We start from the raw sequence: 17,633 nt of genomic DNA, 5'->3' as shown, positions 1-17,633 counted from the left end.
CCCCGATTGGTCGCTCTTCTGTAAAGCCCCGCCCTTGCTCTTTTTTTCTCTCTCGCGCGCGCGAGCAACGCCTATGGGCGGGGTTAAGAGGTAGGGAAGCTGACCAATGGGAGGCGGCCCCTGGTTTGTTTGTTTTGTTTGTTTTGGGGAAGAGCAGAGGAGGAATGGAAGGGGCGCTCTAGGATGCTGGCGGACTTGCGCTCCGTGGCGTCTGTCAATTGCCCTACCATTGCTGAAATTTTGTTAAACGGAAGAACAGAAAAAAAAAAAAAAAAACCCCAAGCGCAATTTTATCTCATTTGTGTGAAAAAGGGTTTTCTCCAGTCTGTTCCAGATGGACTGCAAGTCCCATCATGCTATTTTTGTTAATTTTAATGTTCAATATTTTGTTTTAGATGGTGGTTTTATATCTTGTTGTAAATTACGTAACATTGCTTGATGAGATATACATTTAATACATTTAATAAATATTGAGGCGAGGAATTCGATTAACCCATTTCTACGAAGGGAAGCTGAAAGTGCCTCTGTGAAGGCATGTAAGGAGAAAGCAATATGGAGCAATTCTTAGACATTATACGAAGAGTACATAAATTGAATTTAAAACCTATGAGCTGCTTTTCCTAAACTATTTTGTTCATTCTTCCTGGATCATAGGGATACAACTGTTTCACGTCAAGATGTAATCAAAATACATTCAGATTTACCACTATGAATTATCAAAGCTTGATATATGTTCTCTCATTTTACATGTCTCCATTTTAGTATTTACCCAGTGATACAAGAAAAAGTCACCCGATCAAAAGAAATTACAGCCAGCAAGTTAACAGATCTCATCAAGCACTACCACATATTTTCAAAAGCTTCTAAATAACTATTAGGATTAGGAAAAGTGGTATAACTGACACGTTACGTTGCTTAATGTGCAGACTGGAGATTTTTCTTTTTATGTAGTAAATGCTAAGATTTGTGTAAGCGGCTGAAGTCAATCAAGCTTCTTGTCCAATTTATATTCCATGAAAGCAACATAAGAGTCTATGCTGTTCTTAACATGAATTAATACTTACGAAATTATAATTTTATAACTGGGTTTAGCATGTTAAAATGCTGGATTCTTTCATTTTTTGAAATCTGAAGAACTACTTTTTGTGCAGAAATGTACAGAATTTAATGTCTGAATAGCATCCCACGTTTGTTCAATGTTGCCTTGGAAAATATCTATCTATCTATCTATCTATCTATCTATCTATCTATCTATCTTTGTAATCCATAAATCACAGGCTATAAACACTAAAGTCAATTCAAACCATTTCCTCTTTATTAGGTCAACTTCACAATACATATCCAGGACTCAATAAAAGGAAGAAGTGATTTCAAATAAGTAATTATAATGTCTATAATATCCAGGTAATTGTTGTACAGTCACAGAACCTTAACGGTATTCTCATGGGAAGTCCATCTGGAAAAAAAACAGATAGTTGGAATTAGTTTGGATGTATTCTTTTCAAGTTCCGTATTTCTTCATAAGCCTCTTGAGGAGAAAGTGGATAGAAAGTTTAAGAAAAGATGTTCCAACTTCAATACTAGCTGCAGATGAATACCTGGTTGCATAGAGCAATTTAAGGAATTTGTAGCATTTAATTGCCACTTGTCTACCCTTTGGATGCTGCTACATGTACATAAAAGCACCTCTCTTAATTTCTATTGTGCTCCATGCTCTTTTTACATTTTAAAAAACAGATCTGAGAAAAACTGATGCAGAAAAGACAAACAGAGATGGTAGGCAGGAGAGGGAGGGATAGAGGAAGAGAGATAGAAAGGACGGCGCAGCATTCTAATTGGCTGGGGCTTTGCAAATATGTATTTACCTTTGACATCACAGCCATTTTATGAATGGGGAAGCCCCAATCCATTCTGTGGGAGTGCCTGCAATGTATTCTCAAGACACCCAATGTGCCCCACAAGCAATAAGAGGTTAAGAGACCCCTGGTGTCCTCTTGTCCTGTAACGTGGGGAGTTTTTCCTGCATTTCCACTACATGTGCTTCCACTACGCATGCCATCTCCATAGAACTGTTTTGTTTTAGCATAAATTTGCTTGTGTTAATTTCTCTGATTTTGCCTTGTTGGCAAAATGCTTTCACTAGTTCTCTCTCCCTCTCTGTGTTATGGGGGAAATAAATGGTTAATATGAGCAAATAGCAACTTAAGAAGATAGCAGCATTATATCTGAATGCTATTTAGAAATACAGAGATTATTTTTTTTTGTATTTGAGGGATGTCTGCTGCATTCTAAACTAGTGGCCCCCCAAAAAAGTAAAATGAAGTACAAGATGACCGAGGTATGTTTTCATTTTTAATGTACTTTAAATCTCACAGGTATTAGAGCCCAAGTATTCTACAGAAAATTAGATTCCAGTTATTGAGAACATACCTACATTCTCTGCAAAGAGACAGCAATGTTTTTCTCTACCTTATCAAACATCAAACAAAATATTAAAGAACATGCGCTCAAGGAAAAATTAAAGATATGTTTTCTTACTGTTAAGTTTATGCTTTGTCCATGTCAAGTTCTTCTGGAGTTGAAATTCCCAATTCATTCAAAGTTGGTCTAAGTTCCTGGATAACGTATGGATATATATCCCTGTATCTTCCCGATTTGTACTAATTCAAAGAGAACACATGACTTCAGAACTTAAAAAGTAGATTTGGCAAGACAAGCATACTTAAGCCCAAGAGCTTAACTTTTCTATGGCCCTGAATTTATCCACAAAATATACATAACTCACAAGCAACCAATATTTCAACTGCCAGAAAGCTGCAGTTAATTGTCACTCATATGTTTCACTGAACATTATTTCTGACCACTGATCTTATTTCTGAAAAGTTCATGTCCAGAGAAACTATAATACATAGGTGAAGTATATGGTTATTACATTCAGCATCTTGAATTCCCTTTTAAATTGATATTTATTTATATTTTTATCGATAACTCAAGGCAGTGAACATACGTAATACCTCTTCCTCCTCTTCCCCAGAACAACAATCCTGGCCCAAGGTCACCTAGCTAGCTTTTATGCCTAAAATGAGACTAGAACCCACCATCCTCTGGTTTTTAGCCTAGTGCCTTAACCACTAAGCCAAACTGGCTTTCTTGGCATTGGATGAGTGTTAATGAACTAGGCGGAGCAGTCTGCACACTTTATCCCTGTATAATAAGACAGCATGCTACCTATACTATCTCTGAGACAAGGTCAGTGAATAGAAATGATCTGGCCTACTGGCCACTGGTTCCTGCCTGATTCTTCCGCCTCTCTCTCTCAAGGTCCATTCTGCTAGTGGTGAATGCTTCACTTTTAAGCCCTTCCCATATAAGGACTGGGGGTGGGGTGCGGTGGGAGAAGAATCTCAGAGGTGTGTTAGTGAACTCCACCATGCTTTATATTGTAAACAGAAGGATGCCTTCACTCACCTTTACCATTTCCAAGATGCGGATTGTGGTAGCAAAGTCATTTAGCCGCCTGCATGCCCTCAAAGCCGCATCAACAATTTTTGGTTCAGGAACCATGTCTGCATCGACTAAGGTGTTAATACCTATCAAAAGAAAAGAGCATTGAAGGAGAGTGCTGTGTGTCAGGTTTCGATGCTATCTCAAAATAAATGACACTGACACTGTGTTTATTCTAGTCCTCCCCTTATGTTTGTGATGCATTTAACAAAATTCTGACATAACATTTAATTCTTTTCTCCCTCTGTGTCTCTATTCTATCATCTCAGATTTTGCCATGGAGCAGATAAGGTGTAGTAACTCTGCTTTTATCCAGATACAAAATTTAAGACAAAATTTCGGGGTTAAAGTCTCAATTCTCTAACCTTTACTTCAATCTCAAAGTCTAACATATATTACATTAATCGTAATATATTATACTTAGTTCTGTTGTACCAATGTAGCTGTTCAAAGTGGAAAAAAATAAACAGGAGACCTTTGTGATTTTTGCTCTAGGATCATTGTGTTCGCTCCAGGAAAGGGACCTATATAATTCCTTCCCCCCCCCCATGTTTTATATATTTTATTTATATAACATATAAAAATTCAATTTCCATTAAACAGTGTGTGATCTGGCTACAATTATTTTTAAGCAGCCATAATCCAAATGTTTGCAATAGTATTTATCACAATAACATTGGTAATATAATAACAATATTTAACATTACCTACTTTAACAACTCTCTTTCAACATTTCCTCTTTTTATGTCTCCCCATTTATAACTTCTGTTTCTGTTATCTAACCATTGATAAAATAAGTCCCATATCAAAAAAATATTCAGTTTCTTCTTCGTCCTTAATAGTAAGCATTAGTCTATCCATTTCTGCACATTCTAATATTTTCTTAATTAAACTCTCCTGTCGGGATCTCATCATTCTTCCATTGTTTGTACAAATACAATTCTGGCTGCAGTTAATATAATTAACTATACAATTCCTATTGGGTTGCACAAATCAATTGAACCTTTAGAAAATACAATTTCTCTAATGCCTCCGCCCCCCCCCCCCCGATGCTTCCTATGTGTGTTACCTTTCCTGAGTTCCCATTCATCAATATCAGGTTTGTTGAAGAACATCACCCAGCGAGCGTCCAGTTCTTCATCTGTGATCTCTGCTTTGTGAGCATAGCAACGCAGAGGTAGTGCTGGTTTTTTGGAACAAAAAACGGGAAGGAGCAGAAGACAAAGATGTGAAACATTCAAGGGTGAAGCTGCAAGGTGGTCCTGGAGCTATGACCGTAATGAATCTGCCCCATCAGAGTTGTAATCGTGATGGATGTAAAATGAGTCCAGCATTGGACATCACAGACTTTGGAATTGTTCCACAGAGAATATTTGTTTCCTTGTTCTAAATAATTCAACTCAGCAAAACAATTAATTACCATATAGGCATAAAAGAGGGACATTTAATACTGGATTACTTCAGAAGTTTGATTATTCAAGGCATAGAAAGAAAATACTAACATGAGAAGAGCCTAAGAGTTTATATTATGTTAATATAGTATATTAGTATAATATATACTAATAATTAGGAGAAAAGTCTTTTCAAGTCTGTGGTTTTAATTCTGTAGAACGCTCTTAGCATGCTTGGTTTTGCCCTCTGGCTTGGGGGCCCAAAGGGGATGCTCACCGCTGGAGGTGGCTGATGGGATAAGAAGACCTCAACTCTGTACTGTCCATCTCTTGGTTCTTGGCTTCTGTGTAGTTTTAATTTTTTAACTGCTTTTTTAATTTATCTTTTTATGGTCTGTAAGCCACTCAGAATAGCCTTATCGGGGATATAAATTTAATAAATAATAAGGAAGATGGGAAATTATTTGATTTTTTGGAATTTCACTTCACTAATCTTAGTGTTGCAATCTTTTAAGGAGTGAATGAGGAAGTGTTGTAATGTAATGTTGATTGACTAATGCTAATTCTTATTTCCACAGATATAAAAGTATCTGGTAACAAATTCTTATTAAAAGGCGCATGCCTTCATAAGCATATATAAACTGCTAAATGAATGTAAAACCTTAAATATTTAAAGTGCAGTTTCATTTCCCTCATCTGCCCAATTCTACCAACACTGAGTAATTAAACTTTCAACATCTGTTAAGCAAATGGGCCTTTGGAGATATTAAAACATCATCAATGTAATATAGCAACTGTGAAAATAATTTCTTATGTGCCCTGATTATTTATTTAGCATATGCCAATGTGCCTTGATGCTAGGGATGTAAATAACTTTAAGGCACATAATAAAATCTTGCATGCAGCAAATCGGGGTAACATATTCCTGAGGCAGCCTCCAAGACCTATTCCTACTCTGAAATAGGAAAAAGCTGAAAAGGAATACCACTGTAAAATCTGAAGTAACACAAGGCTGTGGACCTAAAGGTACAAAGTCCATAAGGTGAGAGGAAGGCAGGGAGGCTACAACCAACAGTCTCTTCAACTAAAGCTTGTTAATAAAAGGGAGAGTAAAAACACAAAGGAATATCCTTTCAACTTCCTTAAAGTTATTAAGCTTTTGTTGCACTGTACATAATTTCTGGGTGTGGCCTATTAAGAATAGAAGCTATACCTTGAATTTTAAATAATGTCGTTAAAAGGTATAAATCAGAACATATGTCACTGACAGATATTTGAATCTCATTTCAGGAGAGTCAAAGGCAGCGAATATGATCGTTTTCAAACATGACACCAGAAAAAAAGAGAGATTATGCTTTAATCCATCCAAGCAGAGCATAATATACATTTTCATAGTGAGAGAATACATTGCCTTCCAAAAAAAAACAAAAACCCAACTCCAGATATGATCACACAGGGTTAAAAATAGATGGACTTTAGATAAATAACCTCACCCATGTCACTATTTACTGCAATATTTGTTCATATATATGCAGAAGTAGAGAAGCCTAGGTCATGGCTGGGCGGGAGGGAGGGAGGAAGATGAGAAAGAGGAAGAAAGAGGAAGGAAAAAAGAAAAAGATGAAGGAAGGAAAATGAGAAAAAGGAAAGAAGGGAAAGAAGAAGGAAGGAAGATAAGAAAGAAGGAAGGAAGAGGAAGGAAAATGAGGAAGGAAGAAGGCAAAGAAAGAAAGGCGAAGGGAGGGAGGGAGGAAGGAAGGAAGATGAGAAAAAGGAAGGAAAAAAGAAAAAGATGAAGGAAGGAAAATGAGAAAAAGGAAGGAAGAAAGGAAAGAAGGAAGGGAAAGAGGAAGGAAGGAAGATGAGAAAGAGGAAGGAAAATGAGGAAGGAAGATGAGAAATGGAGGGAGGGGGAAGGAAAGTGATAACAATAGGAAGGAAGGAAGGAAGGAAGGAAGGAAGGAAGGAAGGAAACCCATACAGCCCCAACCTTGCTGCCTTTTAAAAAGGCCTTAAAGCAGGTGCCCCCACAACCTTCAGCTCACTGACCCCTTCATAAAGATGCTTCCCCTACCCCCAACATTTATTTATTCTATCAAAACAATCTGATCGAGACTCCCTGACCTAGCAGTCCATCCTCCCCCACCCCCCCTTGGGTGTCACTCAACACAAGCCCTTCTGGGCAGCCCTTTGCACTCAAAGGCCCTTTGCTGTCCCACACCAGGCGAGGGACCTTGGGGTGTGGGTGACAATCCACCTTTGAGTGCATAAAGGCTCTCTGGGGCAGTCCTCTCCCCACTCTCCCCTGCCCACAACCCTTTTGCCTTTTAACCCGAGCCAGCATGATTTCCTCCTGGGGGAGGGGGAAGTAAATGTGTGTGTCTGTAAGTGGTGGGGATTCACCTTTGAGTGGAATACAGGATCACTGGGGCAGTCTTCTCTCCACCCCCCAAATCCTTTTGCCTTTTAACCCCAGAGCGAACCCCATTTCCTCCTGGGGGAGAGGGAAAGTCTGTCTGTGTAGGGGGAGGGGAGGGAATCCACCTTTGAGTGGAATAAGGGATCACTGCGGCAATCCTCTCTCCTCCTCCCCAAAATCCCCCCACAACCTTTTTGCCTTATAACCCCAGAACCAGCATGATTTCCTCCTGGGGAAGGGGGAAGTATGTGTGTGTGTGTTTGTGTGTGTGTGTGGGGGGGGAGGGAATCCACCTTTGAGTGGAATAAGGGATCACTGGGGCAGTCCTCACCCCTCTCCTCCCCCCCCAAAAAAACCCCATAACCTTTTCGCCTTTTAACTCCAGAGCGAGCCTGATCTTCTCCTGGGGGAGGGGGAAAGTGTCTGTGTGTGTGTGTGTGTGTGTGTGTGTGTGTGTGTGTGTGTATCTGTAGGGGGGGGGGAAATCCACCTTTGAGTGGAATAAGGGATCACTGGGGCAGTCCTCACCCCTCTCCTCCCCCCCCAAAAAAACCCCATAACCTTTTCGCCTTTTAACTCCAGAGCGAGCCTGATCTTCTCCTGGGGGAGGGGGAAAGTGTCTCTCTGTGTGTGTGTGTGTGTGTGTGTGTGTATCTGTAGGGGGGGGGAAATCCACCTTTGAGTGGAATAAGGGATCACTGGGGCAGTCCTCACCCCTCTCCTCCCCCCCCAAAAAAACCCCATAACCTTTTCGCCTTTTAACTCCAGAGCGAGCCTGATCTTCTCCTGGGGGAGGGGGAAAGTGTCTGTGTGTGTGTGTGTGTGTGTGTGTGTGTATCTGTAGGGGGGGGGAATCCACCTTTGAGTGGAATAAGAAGTCACCGGGGCAGTCCTCTCCCCCCCCCAACCAAAAAAAAAACCCCCACCGCCCTTTTGTCCTTAAACTCCCTCGGCGGGGCCGCCCAGAGCGAGCCCGGTTTCCTCTCCTTGGGGGGGGGGGGGGAGAGAAAGAGAGCGACGGGTTTCCCCCCCCCCCCTTCCGCCCTCAGGCCTCGCCTTCTCCTCTCAGCCAGGCCAACCGCTTCAATGTCACCTTCTCGCCCGGGACTCAAGAGGACGGAAGTCGCGGATGGTGGTGGTGGGGAAAACCTCCCGGGACACCAACCCCCCCACTCCCACTCGTGTGTGTGTGTGTGAAACCCCCTCACAGGATGAGCTCCTCTTCCTCCTCCCCCCCCCCCCACCGCGTCAAATCTGACAGGAGACATGTGGGTGGGGGGGCGAGGGGGGGAGAGAAGGGGGTTGAAAGGGTCGCAGGGGAGGATGGGAGTTGTAGTCCTCCCCCCCTCCTCTTGTGGGGGAGAGAGGGCCGCTTTTTTCTGTCACGGGGGGGGGGCTCTGAGGGGATTCTGAGGTGTGCGTGTCTGTGTGTGTGGAGGGCTCACCTGCCGCAGCGGGCGTCCTCAGGGCCAGGCCGCGCAGGGCGGGAGCGGCGCAGCTGCGGAGGAGCCGGGCGGCGGCCAGCATGGCTGAGGAGAAGAAGAAGAATTGGGGGGGGGGGGAAAGAAAATAAAAACGGACGGAAGGGAGGGAGGCGAGGCGAGGCGGGCGGTTGAGCGCGCGACTTGAGGCTTGCTCGCGCCGCCCCCACCAACCCCGGTCACCCTTCGGCGCGCTGAGGACAAAAATGGGACGAGCCGGGCTACGGCGGCGCGCGAGGGACAAGCGGCGGCACGCCACGCCACGCACCTACACGCACGCAGGCACGCGGGAGGGCGGGGCAAGGAGGGAAAGGAGCCAGGCAGGCAGGCGGATGCGCGCGCAGGCACGCGGGAGGGCGAGGCAAGGAGGGAAGAGAGCAAAGCAGGCCAGGCGGGAAGGCGGATGCGCGCGCAGGTGGGGCAAGGAAGGAAGGGAGCAAGGCAGGCCAGGCCAAGGCAGGCAGGAAGGCAGGCAGGCGGATGCGCGCGCAGGCGGCCTCGCCGGGCGGAGCGTTCCAAAGGGGAGGGTGGGTGGTGGGATGGGGTGGGGGGGAAAGGAAGGGCGGAGTTTTCTGCTTGCGCACCGAAGCTGGGCGGGACTTTCTGTCTGTCTGTCTGGCTCTCTGGCAGCCAATCAGAGGAGGGCGTGGAGTAATTCCAGGGACTGAATTTAAAAAAGTGGTAGATTGCAGGAATGTTCAACTCTGCAATTTTAATTGTAATAAAACCAGAAAGGTGGATGATGAATAAAGTTTTTTTAAAAAATAAAATTTAAGAAAAAAATATTTTTTTTTTATTTTGCATGGTTTTTTAATTAATAATTTTATTAATTGTATTCATTTTATGTATTCATATTCTTATACTTATATATATTATCTAACACGTACTCGACAAATATAAATAAATAAAAAAATAAAAATAAAATGGCTTGGCTGCCTGGCTGTCTCCCTTTTGTGAGAGCTACTGCTTTGCCCTGCTACCTTTTCCGCTTGTGAAGAAGACATTTCTGGAGATTTTCCAAAAGTTTTAAAACCTTTATGGATGAGGGTTGCCGATTCCCGAACTGGCCTTCTTCTGCCCTGCAATCGGGGCCGTTCTTCCTCACTCTTTCTTTCCCTTCCAACTCTACACTGCTGTTTAAGTCATCTCGGTTGCATGCCTTCCTTCTTCAAGGCCGCCTCTCTACTCCTCAACCTTGAGTCATAAATTATGTTTTGCAATGGTTGGCTTGGCTGGTTGCAACACATTAAAAACACTCCATTATAGATTTGCACCACAAAATTTCATTTTAATGTATACTGATTAGTGTACATTTAAAGTGACAATAAAATTCTATTCTATTCTATTCTATTCTATTCTATTCTATTCTATTCTATTCTATTCTATTCTATTCTATTCCATTCCATTCCATTCCATTCCATTCTGTATTTCTATTCCATCATTTTATTCTGTTCTGTTCCGTTCCGTTCCGTTCCGTTCCGTTCCATTCCATTCCATTCCATTCCATTCCATTCCGTATTTCTATTCTGTATTTCTATTCTGTATTTCTATTCCATAATTTTATTCTGTTCTGTTCTGTTCTGTTCTGTTCCGTTCTACTCCATTCCATTCTGTATTTCTATTCTATTCTATTCTATTCTATTCTATTCTATTCTATTCTATTCCATTCCATTCCATTCCATTCCATTCCATTCTGTATTTCTATTCCATCATTTTATTCTGTTCTGTTCTGTTCCGTTCCGTTCCGTTCCATTCCGTTCCGTTCCGTTCCATTCCGTTCCATTCCATTCCATACCGTATTTCTATTCTCTATTTCTATTCCGTAATTCTATTCTATTCTATTCTATTCTATTCTATTCTATTCTATTCTATTCTACCCTACCCTACCCTACCCTACCCTACCCTACCCTACCCTACCCTACCCTACCGTAATCTACCCTATCCTACCCCACTCCACTCCACTCCACTCCTTTCCTTTCCTTTCCTTTCCTTTCCTTTCCTTTCCTTTCCTTTCCTTTCCTTTCCTTTCCTTTCCTTTCCTTTCCTTTCCTTTCCATTCCATTCCGAGTGTCAAGCCATTTTATTGGGCTCAAGGTGCCACCGTGCTCATTTTAAAAGCTCCATCACAGGGTAAAATTCACCAGATGGTTCTGCCATAGGCCACCTTGGCACGATGCATAAATCCTCTGGTAGTCAGGGGGAAACCTTTTATAGGTGCCAGAAGAAACGCTGAAGTGCTTAGTGCCTGTAACAATCTGACAGATGAGACACTGTGGAGCAAGTGTCCTGGGGGGATATATAACATTTACAACATTGCTGGTAGAATTAATGTAAGCAGTTCCTGCCCACCGTTCCTCTACAGTAAAGTCTGCGTCATGGGCCCGGTGCTTTTCATCCGCAAGGCTGCCAGAAACGAAAACCAATTATTAATTAATTAATGCTAATTACGTTGAGTGGAATTAAAACGCATCCATTTTGCTCCACGTTTCCTTAAAAAAAAAAAAAACATCCTTACCAATCTCACGCTTCAGGCTGACGAGGTTTGTTTGGAAAGGATTTTTTTGAAAAAAGAATACTTTTTTTTTTTTTTAATTTGATTTATATGCCGCCCTTCTCCGAAGACTCAGGGCGGCTTACAATGTGCTCAGCAATAGCCTTCATCCTTTTGTATATTTATACAAAGTCAGCTTATTGCCCCCACAAACTGGGTCCTCAATTTACCTACCTTAGAAAGGATGGAAGGCTGAGTCAACCTTGAGCCTTGGCGAGATTCGAACCCTGCAGTAATTGCAGGCAGCTGGTCTTAATAACCAGCTTAATAACAGGGTGCCTTAAACCCCTGTACTACCAAGGCTACTTGGGCCTACTGCTCTGTTAATATAAAGATTCAGTTAAAGTAACCTTACCGTAAGTAACCATTCCATATACCAGAGGATAATTAGAACTGCCTCCTATTTTTGGGTGGGAGTTTCGAGATAATCCTATTCCACTGCTGGAATGGCTTGGGAATAGCCCAGACCTTCACCCAATTGAAAATCTATGGGGCCGACTAAATAAACTTGTTAGTCAGAAGCAACCCAACAATAAAACCCAGTTAATAGAAGCCATCATTCCATCTTGGTTTCACATGATAACAGCTGCAGAACTAAAAGACTCGGTTCACTCCATGGGAAGATGTTGCAAGGCCATCATTCATGCTGAAGGTTACCCAGCTAAGTATTAACTGACGCGGTGATAATTTTTGTATATCTCATTTTTTTTCTACATGTTTCCCTTCTCTTCTTTATACTGTAACTGCTATTCTAATAGCATATCCTTCATAAAAGTTATTGCATTACATTCTCAATTAAATTATCTTTCCATTGATATATAATTTTATGGTACTGCTAAAAAAAAGTGTTATTACTTAGTTTTAGAAAATACACTTTTTCCAAAAGTTTTCCACAATTTTGGCCACTATTGTACCTACCTACCTATCTATCTATCTATCTATCTATCTATCTATCTATCTATCTATCTATCCATCTATCCCCTTGACAGTTAGAACAATAAATCAGTGGAACAACTTGCCTCTAGAAGTTGCGAATGCTCCAACACTGGAAGTTTTAAGAAGAGATTGGACAACCATTTGTCTGAAGCGGCGTAGGGTTTCCTGCCTAAGCAGGGGGTTGGACTAGAAGACCTCTAAGGTTCCTTCCAACTCTGTTATCCTATGATTCTATGATTCCCAAGGTTCCTCTGCCTTGGTGGATTGAGTCCCTCCACACACCTTCCACAATGGATCCCAGTTTTATCAGGAAGGAAGTGGGGAGAAGAAAGTCAACTAAAAGGAGCGAAGGAGGACAACAGCGGAACATTAATATTCAATCATGCAGCAGGAAGACGAGCAAAATGAATTGATCTGTGAGGCAAAGAGATAAGCGTCCAGCGATAGCTCCAAGGAAGCAGCTGTTTGCTGGGAGATAAGAAGGCAGTCTAACAACAGATCCTATTAGGAGTCTCCCTGCCTCTCTCTCTCTCTTTCATAGATTTTACAGCACATCCTGCCTAATTTTCCTTATTTTCATTCCCGTCTGCATTAAAACAGGAGTGGTGTTTTCAAAGAAAAGGGCCCTTAACAATAGGAGGCAGAGTGAGGGTGGAATTCCAGAATGGGAAGGTCTTTTTTTCCCTCCCTCTCCAAACTTTTCTAAGGTTTGGGTCATTTTTTTATATCCAGATTTCTCATTTTCGGCAACACCCCCCACCCCCCGTCCTCTGCCCTGGCATCAGATTCGAAGCCGAAGTTGGCTTGATGAACAGAAAGATACAGAGAAACCGGTTGGAAGCTTAGAGAAACCATGACTGCGTTTGACAGCTTGCAGCGGCCGATGCGAGCTGGTGGGAATGCAAAACGCTGCCGGTCAAAAGCCAAGGTGGGTGCCCCTCCCCTTTGCCAACCTTTTGTAGAGGGTCTTGGTAAACGGCATTACCCTCCTCCTGAAGAGCAAGAGACGAGGGATAAGAACGTGGCTGCAGATGAACAGAAAATGGATTCTTGGCCTGAAGAGCAGGCCCTCTGCATATCTCTGCATAAGAGATCTCTGCATCTCTATCTCTGCATAAGAGCCTTGGTAGTACAGGGGTTTAAGGCACCCTGTTATTAAGCTGATTAAGACCAGCTGTCTGCAATTACTGCAGGGTTCGAATCTAGCCAAGGCTCAAGGTTGACTCAGCCTTTCATCCTTTCTAAGGTAGGTAAATTGAGGACCCAGTTTGTGGGGGCAATAAGCTGGCTTTGCATAAATATACAAAAGGATGAAGGCTATTGCTTAACGCATTGTAAACCGCCCTGAGTCTTCGGAGAAGGGCGGCATATAAATCAAATTTAAAAAAAAAAATATCTCAGAAATTTTGCAAGCTTCCTGACGAACAACAATGCCTGTGTCTTTGTGGTAGTTGGTCAAGGGGATAACGTTATCCATAAGGTCAACGTTTCCCAGCTTGGGCAACTTTAAGATGGTTGGACTTCAACTCCCAGAATTCCCCAGTCTGCTGTCTTTCATGCCTAAGGTGGGACTAGAACTCCCTCTCTCCTGATGATTGGCTCAACGTCACCCAGTTGGCTTTCATGCCTAAGGTGGGACTAGAACTCCCCATCTCCTGGTGATTGGCTCAAAGTCACCTAGCTGGCTTTCATGCCTAAGGTGGGACTAGAACTCCCTGCCTCCTGGTGATTGGCTCAAAGTCACCTAGCTGGCTTTCATGCCTAAGGTGGGACTAGAACTCCCCATCTCCTGGTGATTGGCTCAAAGTCACCTAGCTGGCTTTCATGCCTAAGGTGGGACTAGAACTCCCCATCTCCTGGTGATTGGCTCAAAGTCACCTAGCTGGCTTTCATGCCTAAGGTGGGACTAGAACTCCCCATCTCCTGGTGATTGGCTCAAAGTCACCCAGTTGGCTTTCATGCCTAAGGTGGGACTAGAACTCCCCATCTCCTGGTGATTGGCTCAAAGTCACCTAGCTGGCTTTCATGCCTAAGGTGGGACTAGAACTCCCCATCTCCTGGTGATTGGCTCAAAGTCACCCAGTTGGCTTTCATGCCTAAGGTGGGACTAGAACTCCCCATCTCCTGGTGATTGGCTCAAAGTAACCTAGCTGGCTTTCATGCCTAAGGTGGGACTAGAACTCCCATCTCCTGGTGATTGGCTCAAAGTCACCTAGCTGGCTTTCATGCCTAAGGTGGGACTAGAACTCCCATCTCCTGGTGATTGGCTCAAAGTCACCTAGCTGGCTTTCATGCCTAAGGTGGGACTAGAACTCCCATCTCCTGGTGATTGGCTCAAAGTCACCCAGTTGGCTTTCATGCCTAAGGTGGGACTAGAACTCCCATCTCCTGGTGATTGGCTCAAAGTCACCTAGCTGGCTTTCATGCCTAAGGTGGGACTAGAACTCCCATCTCCTGGTGATTGGCTCAAAGTCACCTAGCTGGCTTTCATGCCTAAGGTGGGACTAGAACTCCCATCTCCTGGTGATTGGCTCAAAGTCACCTAGCTGGCTTTCATGCCTAAGGTGGGACTAGAACTCCCCGTCTCCTGGTGATTGGCTCAAAGTCACCCAGTTGGCTTTCATGCCTAAAATGGTACTATAACTCCCCGTCTCCCGGTAATTGGTCCGAAGTCTCTCAGTCCTCTTTCATGCCTAAGATGGGACTAGAACTTTCCATCACCTGCTCTCTAGCCTGGTGCCATAACCACTAAAGCATGCTGGCTTGTGTCTTACTCTAAAAAAGCATGACTACAAAGCCAGTTGCTTAAACATCTGGGTTAACCCAGCTGTGGGCCTCATTCCCGGAAGGTCAAATCCAGCCTTGGAGTGAGCTACCTCATAGGCGCTCTCCAGGGTGCTAAAAACCAGCCAGTTTTAATTACAGCATTCTTTGTTTGCTGCGTAAATCTTAAGGCATTGATTTTAAACATAGGTATTTTTCCAGCCAACTTTCAAGCCAATCACCCCCCCCTCCCTTCCCTCAAAGTAGCCCTCAGCAATCAGGTGCACGCAATTAAAGCACATTATAATCAAACGTGATCACAGCCCGTTGATCACCAACATTAAAATTCCAACCGCAATACTCACATCCGAGGCAATTACAGCTGAACTACATTTTATGGAAATGGAACAAATAAATTGGGCATTAAGGCGTCCTTTAAAGCTAGTAATGATCTGGTCTGGGTAATTCGTACATTTGTGAGAAGTCTCCATCCGTCTGATTCGAGCCCAGAACAGCGTTCAAAAAAGAATCCGTGAGGATTCGGGATTGTAAGGAGAGTGAGTTTGGTCTAGTGGTGAAGGCAGCAGGCTTGAAACCAGGAAACTGGGAATTCTAGTCCTGTTTTAGGACTAGAAAGCCAGCTGTGCAACTTTGGACCAATCACCAGGAGACGGTGAGTTCTAGTCCTGCCTTAGGCATGAAAGCTGGCTGGGTGACTTTGGATCAATCACTAGGAGACGGTGAGTTCTAGTCCTGCTTTAGGCATGAAAGCTGATGGGGTGACTTTGGACCAATGACCAGGAGACAGTGAGTTCTAGTCCTGCCTTAGGCATGAAAGCTGGCTGGGTGACTTTGGATCAATCACCAGGAGACAGTGAGTTCTAGTCCTGCCTTAGGCATGAAAGCTGGCTGGGTGACTTTGGACCAATGACCAGGAGACGGTGAGTTCTAGTCCTGCTAGGCATGAAAGCTGACTGGGTGATTTTGGATCAATCACCAGGAGATGGTGAGTTCTAGTCCTGCCTTAGGCATGAAAGCTGGCTTTCTCCTTATGTACACTGAGAACATATTCACCAAAGACAAATTCCTTCTGTGTCCAATCACACTTGGCCAATAAAGAATTCCTATTCTGTTCTATTCTATTCTATTCTATTCTATTCTGTTCTGTTCTGTTCTGTTCTGTTCTGTTCTGTTCTGTTCTGTTCTGTTCTGTTCTTCATTACAATATCTATTCTCTTCTTCATTACAATATCTATTCTATTCTCTTCTTCTTTACAATATCTCTTCTCTTCTCTTCATTACAATTATTCTATTCTATTCTATTCTATTCTATTCTATTCTATTCTATTCTATTCTATTCTATTCTATTCTATTCTATTCTATTCTATTCTATTCTATTCTATTCTATTCAGAATTCTATTCTGTTCTATTCTATTTATACAGACCCAGCCGGTGTATGGAGTCTTTCAAAGACCAGCCTCTTCTCTGGAGGGAGTAAATATTTCTTCTCATTTCTGTAAGCAGTGAACCCAGAATATTTTTTTGTATCCCAACTGACAGATTATTTGTCTCCAAGAAAGATGGCTTTTGATGGATTCCCCCCTCCCCCCCCACTTCATCCGCTTCTGAAATGCTCATGTAACCTTATAAAAGTCTTGGTCCTCTGATATTGTATCACTTTTATAATATTCGCTCAAGGCTTGGCTGGATAGCTTTAAAAGCTTTTTAAACAGAAGCACCGTCAACACATCAGGAAGGGGGAGAGAAGCCCCCCCCCCCAAAAAAAACCCTCTTGGAATAAGAACAAGATTTAAGGAATAAAGCAGAACCAGATCTCTCCTCTCCTTTAGGTTCAGGGCCCGAGGAGATAACCCTGGCCCGCTGCCCAATTCCTAGGATCACTCTGCTAAATGTAAAGAGCGAAAATGCTACTAATACTAGTATGGTTTCCTCCTGGTGTTGGGAGTGGGGGGATTCTGGGAGTTGAAGTCCACCCATCTTCAAGCTACCAAGGTTGAGAAACACTGTACTAGATGGCCAAAATGGCATGCCATTCCTTGGACCAAGATGCTTTGTGTGCCCATTTCATATTTTGTTTAAGACGCTTAAGACGTTCTTATTCCATCAAGCCGGCCTGACCTAAACTTTTCTTCTTTTAAATGGAATTTTAAATTTGGTTTTAAATTATTGGGGTTTTAAAATGGTTCAGCCAAATTTATTTAATTAGTTTTATCTCTATTTTAAATTTTGTATCTATATGTTTTATTTTATGGCTGTTCACCGCCCTGAGTCCTTCGGGATTAGGGCGGTATACAAATTTAATAAAATGAAAAAAAAAAATGAAAAATGAAAAAAGGAGAGAGAAATGGAGGAGATTGTTTAACCCATTAGGTCCCAAGTCATTCCCCATCAACGATTTCACAGTATCCGTATCTTTGTACCTTTGTACAGCTCCTAAGGAAAGCATCTCCTGTTTGCAAAATCAGCCCATCAGTGGCATGCCATTTTGGCCATCTAGTACAGTGTTTCTCAACCTTGGTAGCTTGAAGATGGGTGGACTTCAACTCCCAGAATCCCCCAGCCAGCAG

The 17,633-nt window shown here is 42.9% G+C and overlaps 1 protein-coding gene across 1 annotated transcript; it reads right to left on the bottom strand.

Moving 5' to 3' along the window:
* Positions 1-1,293: 1,293 nt before the first annotated feature.
* On the bottom strand, positions 1,294-9,315 carry COX5A (cytochrome c oxidase subunit 5A). The gene is made up of 5 exons (XM_060688513.2): positions 8,760-9,315; positions 4,574-4,687; positions 3,469-3,590; positions 2,539-2,660; positions 1,294-1,456 (listed from the first exon to the last, which is right to left on the bottom strand). Exons 1-4 carry the CDS (start codon positions 8,839-8,841, stop codon positions 2,547-2,549), a joined length of 432 nt encoding a protein of 143 aa, XP_060544496.2. The 5' UTR covers positions 8,842-9,315; the 3' UTR covers positions 1,294-1,456; positions 2,539-2,546.
* Positions 9,316-17,633: the final 8,318 nt, after the last annotated feature.

Source organism: Pantherophis guttatus, chromosome 13 (genome assembly GCF_059756535.1).
Source record: "Pantherophis guttatus breed Tessera chromosome 13, ASM5975653v1, whole genome shotgun sequence".
Taxonomy (NCBI): Eukaryota; Metazoa; Chordata; class Lepidosauria; order Squamata; family Colubridae; genus Pantherophis; species Pantherophis guttatus.
This window is presented reverse-complemented; position numbering and strand designations above follow the sequence as displayed.

What these genes read in the sequence shown, in the direction of transcription:
- COX5A (XM_060688513.2), bottom strand. Translation starts at nt 8,841, where the DNA reads ATGCTGGCCGCCGCCCGGCTCCTCCGCAGCTGCGCCGCTCCCGCCCTG. An exon ending in GAGGACGCCCGCTGCGGCAG is followed by an intron (nt 4,688 to 8,759) that starts GTGAGCCCTCCA and finishes CCAAAAAACCAG; the next exon opens with CACTACCTCTGCGTTGCTAT. An exon ending in GCATCTTGGAAATGGTAAAG is followed by an intron (nt 2,661 to 3,468) that starts GTGAGTGAAGGC and finishes TCTTTGAATTAG; the next exon opens with TACAAATCGGGAAGATACAG.